This window comes from Pseudoliparis swirei, chromosome 16 (assembly GCF_029220125.1).
Source record: "Pseudoliparis swirei isolate HS2019 ecotype Mariana Trench chromosome 16, NWPU_hadal_v1, whole genome shotgun sequence".
NCBI classification, from domain to species: Eukaryota; Metazoa; Chordata; class Actinopteri; order Perciformes; family Liparidae; genus Pseudoliparis; species Pseudoliparis swirei.
The window spans coordinates 999,991-1,006,154 of NC_079403.1; the positions used below are offsets into that span (position 1 = coordinate 999,991).

The 6,164-nt window shown below is 48.8% G+C and overlaps 1 protein-coding gene across 1 annotated transcript in view; it reads left to right on the plus strand.

Annotated features, from left to right (window-relative positions):
- LOC130206594 (complexin-2-like) overlaps positions 1 to 5,445 on the plus strand; it is an 8,375-nt gene extending 2,930 nt beyond the window's left edge. The window contains exons 2-3 of the mRNA XM_056434640.1: positions 2,490 to 2,665; positions 5,254 to 5,445. Of these exons, the coding sequence (XP_056290615.1) occupies positions 2,490 to 2,665; positions 5,254 to 5,445 (368 nt within the window). The remainder of the gene's footprint in view (positions 1 to 2,489; positions 2,666 to 5,253) is intronic.
- Positions 5,446 to 6,164: the final 719 nt, after the last annotated feature.

A 6,164-nucleotide genomic window follows, 5' to 3' on the forward strand; every position in this document is an offset into this window, starting at 1 on the left:
GTTGACTATATAGAGACTTATAGAGCAGCCTGATAAGGAGTTGACTAAGAGACCTAGAGCAGCCTGATAATAAGGAGTTGACCTAAGAGACTTATAGAGCAGCCTGATCATAAGGAGTTGACTAAATAGACTTGTAGAGCAGCCTGATAATAAGGAGTTGACCTAAGAGACTTCTAGAGCAGCCTGATCATAAGGAGTTGACGATAGAGACTTCTAGAGCAGCCTGATCATAAGGAGTTGACTATAGAGACTTCTAGAGCAGCCTGATCATAAGGAGTTGACTATAGAGACTTCTAGAGCAGCCTGATCATAAGGAGTTGACTATAGAGACTTATAGAGCAGCCTGATAATAAGGAGTTGACTAGAGAGACTTATAGAGCAGCCTGATCATAAGGAGTTGACTTAAGAGACTTATAGAGCAGCCTGATCATAAGGAGTTGACTATAGAGACTTATAGAGCAGCCTGATCATAAGGAGTTGACTATAGAGACTTCTAGAGCAGCCTGATAATAAGGAGTTGACTATAGAGACTTCTAGAGCAGCCTGATCATAAGGAGTTGACTATAGAGACTTCTAGAGCAGCCTGATCACAAGGAGTTGACTATAGAGACTTATAGAGCAGTCTGATAATAAGGAGTTGACTTAAGAGACTTATAGAGCAGCCTGATAATAAGGAGTTGACCTAAGAGACTTATAGAGCAGCCTGATAATAAGGAGTTGACGATAGAGACTTCTAGAACAGCCTGATCATAAGGAGTTGACTATATAGACTTCTAGAGCAGCCTGATAATAAGGAGTTGACTATATAGACTTCTAGAGCAGCCTGATCATAAGGAGTTGACTATAGAGACTTCTAGAGCAGCCTGATAATAAGGAGTTGACCTAAGAGACTTCTAGAGCAGCCTGATCATAAGGAGTTGACGATAGAGACTTCTAGAGCAGCCTGATCATAAGGAGTTGACTATATAGACTTCTAGAGCAGCCTGATCATAAGGAGTTGACCTAAGAGACTTCTAGAGCAGCCTGATCATAAGGAGTTGACGATAGACTTCTAGAGCAGCCTGATAATAAGGAGTTGACCTAAGAGACTTCTAGAGCAGCCTGATCATAAGGAGTTGACCTAAGAGACTTATAGAGCAGCCTGATCATAAGGAGTTGACGATAGAGACTTCTAGAACAGCCTGATCATAAGGAGTTGACTATATAGACTTCTAGAGCAGCCTGATCATAAGGAGTTGACTATAGAGACTTCTAGAGCAGCCTGATCATAAGGAGTTGACTATATAGACTTCTAGAGCAGCCTGATAATAAGGAGTTGACCTAAGAGACTTATAGAGCAGCCTGATCATAAGGAGTTGACTATATAGACTTCTAGAGCAGCCTGATCATAAGGAGTTGACTATATAGACTTCTAGAGCAGCCTGATCATAAGGAGTTGACTATAGACTTCTAGAGCAGCCTGATCATAAGGAGTTGACTATAGAGACTTCTAGAGCAGCCTGATCATAAGGAGTTGACTAAATAGACTTGTAGAGCAGCCTGATAATAATAGGAGACTTCTAGAGCAGCCTGATCATAAGGAGTTGACTATAGAGACTTCTAGAGCAGCCTGATCACAAGGAGTTGACTATAGAGACTTATAGAGCAGTCTGATAATAAGGAGTTGACTTAAGAGACTTATAGAGCAGCCTGATAATAAGGAGTTGACCTAAGAGACTTATAGAGCAGCCTGATAATAAGGAGTTGATGATAGAGACTTCTAGAACAGCCTGATCATAAGGAGTTGACTATATAGACTTCTAGAGCAGCCTGATAATAAGGAGTTGACATTAGAGACTTCTAGAGCAGCCTGATCATAAGGAGTTGACGATAGAGACTTCTAGAACAGCCTGATCATAAGGAGTTGACTATATAGACTTCTAGAGCAGCCTGATCATAAGGAGTTGAATATAGAGACTTCTAGAGCAGCCTGATCATAAGGAGTTGACTATAGACTTCTAGAGCAGCCTGATAATAAGGAGTTGACCTAAGAGACTTCTAGAGCAGCCTGATCATAAGGAGTTGACCTAAGAGACTTATAGAGCAGCCTGATCATAAGGAGTTTGACGATAGAGACTTCTAGAGCAGCCTGATCATAAGGAGTTGACTATATAGACTTCTAGAGCAGCCTGATCATAAGGAGTTGACAATAGAGACTTCTAGAGCAGCCTGATCATAAGGAGTTGACTATATAGACTTCTAGAGCAGCCTGATAATAAGGAGTTGACCTAAGAGACTTCTAGAGCAGCCTGATCATGTTGACTATAGAGAAGCCTGATAATAAGGAGTTGACCTAAGAGACTTATAGAGCAGCCTGATCATAAGGAGTTGACTATATAGACTTCTAGAGCAGCCTGATCATAAGGAGTTGACTATAGAGACTTCTAGAGCAGCCTGATCATACGGAGTAGATGAATGGTTTACAGGATGTGGTCCTCCTCTCGTTGCAGGAGCCACCAAAGACATGGGCAAGATGCTGGGGGGGGAGGAGGAGAAGGACCCCGATGCAGCCAAGAAGGAGGAGGAGCGGCAGGAGGCGCTGAGGCAGCAGGAGGACGAGAGGAGGAGCAAACACGCCCGCATGGAGGCCGAGAGGGAGAAAGTACGGCAGAGCATCAGGGACAAGGTGAGAGGACGCTCTGACCCTTCATGTCCTCTGTCTCCTCCTGGTCTCCTCTTGGTCTCCTCTGTCTCCTCTTGGTCTCCTCCTGGTCTCCTCTTGGTCTCCTCTGTCTCCTCCTGGTCTCCTCTGTCTCCTCCTGGTCTCCTCGTGTTCTCCTCTTGGTCTCCTCTGTCTCCTCTTGGTCTCCTCTTGGTCTCCTCCTGGTCTCCTCTGTCTACTCTCTCTCCTCTTGGTCTCCTCTGTCTCTTCCTGGTCTCCTCTGTCTCCTCCTGGTCTCCTCTGTCTCCTCTTGGTCTCCTCTGTCTCCTCCTGGTCTCCTCTTTCTCCTCTTGGTCTCCTCTCTTTCCTCTGTCTCCTCTTGGTCTCCTCTGTCTCCTCTTGGTCTCCTCCTGGTCTCCTCTGTCTCCTCTTGATCTCCTCTGTCTCCTCTGTCTCTTCTTGGTTTCCTCTGTCTCCTCTGTCTCCTCTTGGTCTCCTCTGTCTCCTCTTGGTCTCCTCTGTCTCCTCTTGGTGTCCTCTGTCTCCTCTTGGTCTCCTCTTGGTTTCCTCTTGGTCTCCTCTTGGTCTCCTCTGTCTCCTCTTGGTCTCCTCTTGGTCTCCTCTTGGTCTCCTCTGTCTCCTCTTGGTCTCCTCTTGGTGTCCTCCTCTTGGTCTCCTCTTGGTGTCCTCTGTCTCCTCTTGGTCTCCTCTTGGTGTCCTCTGTCTCCTCTTGGTCTCCTCTTGGTGTCCTCTGTCTCCTCTTGGTCTCCTCTTGGTGTCCTCTGTCTCCTCTTGGTGTCCTCTGTCTCCTCTTGGTGTCCTCTGTCTCCTCTTGGTCTCCTCTTGGTTTCCTCTTGGTCTCCTCTTGGTCTCCTCTTGGTGTCCTCTGTCACCTCTTGGTTTCCTCTTGGTCTCCTCTTGGTGTCCTCTGTCTCCTCTTGGTCTCCTCTGTCTCCTCTTGGTCTCCTCTTGGTCTCCTCTGTCTCCTCTTGGTCTCCTCTTGGTGTCCTCTGTCTCCTCTTGGTCTCCTCTGTCTCCTCTTGGTGTCCTCTGTCTCCTCTTGGTCTCCTCTGTCTCCTCTTGGTCTCCTCTGTTCTTCTCCTCATTGTCTCCTGCCCTCTGTCCTCATTGTCTTCTGTCCTCATTGTCTCCTGTCCTCTGTCCTTATTGTATCATGTCCTCTGTCCTCATTGTCTCATGTCCTCTGTCCTCATTGACTCATTTCCTCTGTCCTCATTGTCCTCTGTCCTCATTGACTCCTTTCCTCTGTCCTCATTGTCCTCTGTCCTCATTGACTCCTTTCCTCTGTCCTCGTTGTCTCCTCTCCTCTGTCCTCATTGTCTCCTCTCCTCTGTCCTCATTGTCTCCTGTCCTCTGTCCTCATTGTCTCCTGTCCTCTGTCCTCATTGTCTCCTCTCTGTCCTCATTGTCTCCTGTCCTCTGTCCTCATTGTCTCCTGTCCTCTGTCCTCGTTGTCTCATGTCCTCTGTCCTCGTTGTCTCCTCTCCTCTGTCCTCGTTGTCTCCTCTCCTCTGTCCTCATTGTCTCCTCTCCTCTGTCCTCGTTGTCTCCTCTCCTCTGTCCTCATTGTCTCCTGTCCTCTGTCCTCGTTGTCTCCTCTCCTCTGTCCTCGTTGTCTCCTCTCCTCTGTCCTCATTGTCTCCTGTCCTCTGTCCTCGTTGTCTCCTCTCCTCTGTCCTCGTTGTCTCCTCTCCTCTGTCCTCGTTGTCTCCTCTCCTCTGTCCTTATTGTCTCATGTCCTCTGTCCTCATTGTCTCATGTCCTCTGTCCTCATTGTCTCCTTTCGTCTGTCCTCATTGACTCCTGTCCTCTGTCCTCATTGTCCTCTGTCCTCATTGACTCCTTTCCTCTGTCCTCATTGTCTCATTTCCTCTGTCCTCGTTGTCTCCTTTCCTCTGTCCTCGTTGTCTCCTCTCCTCTGTCCATCATTGTCTCCTGTCCTCGTTGTCTCCTGTCCTCTGTCCTCGTTGTCTCCTCTCCTCTGTCCATCATTGTCTCCTTTCCTCGTTGTCTCCTGTCCTCTGTCCTCATTGTCTCCTTTCCTCTGTCCTCGTTGTCTCCTCTCCTCTGTCCTCGTTGTCTCCTGTCCTCATTGTCTCCTCTCCTCTGTCCTCGTTGTCTCCTCTCCTCTGTCCATCATTGTCTCCTGTCCTCTGTCCTCATTGTCTCCTCTCCTCTGTCCTCGTTGTCTCCTGTCCTCATTGTCTCCTCTCCTCTGTCCTCGTTGTCTCCTCTCCTCTGTCCTCGTTGTCTCCTCTCCTCTGTCCATCATTGTCTCCTGTCCTCTGTCCTCATTGTCTCCTCTCCTCTGTCCTCGTTGTCTCCTGTCCTCTGTCCTCGTTGTCTCCTCTCTTCTGTCCTCGTTGTCTCCTGTCCTCGTTGTCTCCTCTGTCCTCGTTGTCTCCTCTCCTCTGTCCATCATTGTCTCCTGTCCTCTGTCCTCATTGTCTCCTCTCCTCTGTCCTCGTTGTCTCCTGTCCTCTGTCCTCATTGTCTCCTCTCCTCTGTCCTCGTTGTCTCCTGTCCTCTGTCCTCGTTGTCTCCTCTCCTCTGTCCTCGTTGTCTCCTCTGTCCTCGTTGTCTCTGCTCAGTACGGGCTGAGGAAGAAGGAGGAGAAGGAGGCGGAGCAGCAGGCGGCCATGGAGCAGGCCAGTGAGGGTTCTCTCACGCGGCCCAAGAAGGCGATTCCTCGAGGCTGCGGAGACGACGAGGACGAGGACAGCCTCCTGGCCTCCGTCCTCAAGCTGCTGCCCGGGCCGCTGCAGGACATGCTCAAGAAGTAGAGCAGCACCCCTCAAGTCAGAGCTCAGGGGTCAGGGGGGGGGGCATCTCACTGCCGTTCTTCTTACGTTCACTGGTCCTGTAGGGCAGCGGTCACCAACCTTTTTTGAGCCACGGACCGGTTCCGTGTCAGAAATAATTTTCACGGACCGGCAATATAAATGACGTAATAAATATGACGTCATAAAATTATACGAAGGGCATAAAGTGCCAAAACTACAACTCATCATGACGCCGAGTGTGAGCCGTGCTTGTTGACCTGCAACGAGCCGCTGATGGAGACGCAGACGTTTGGTCCGCTGCTCCTCACAGAGTTCTGGTCGCTGTCATTAGAACACAGAGTTGTTGTGTGAAATGTCCCTTAAGGCCACCGTCATTTGCATCTCCAGCACATGTTCTTCTGCTCGGACGGCTCGATTCACCGGGTGGGTTTGTTTACATGGGTTGCAGGTCTATTCTTTTGCAGTCGGGTCTTTTGTGGTTGGAGTCCGCTCAAACTCTTTGAAAAGCCTCTTCCACCCGGTCAACGTCTGAAACATGTAGAATGTTCCGCTGTTCACTCGCCCTGCAGCAGCGACTTTATCGGCCAACTTGAAACCAGTTGTCATTTCCCTGAAGTGACAGAATTCATTGAGCAGGTTGAATATGTTTTAAGATTCTTTGTCTCCGTTCCTCCAGCAGAGGGTTCATCGTGAGACTCGCCTGCAGCGGTAAACCAGAA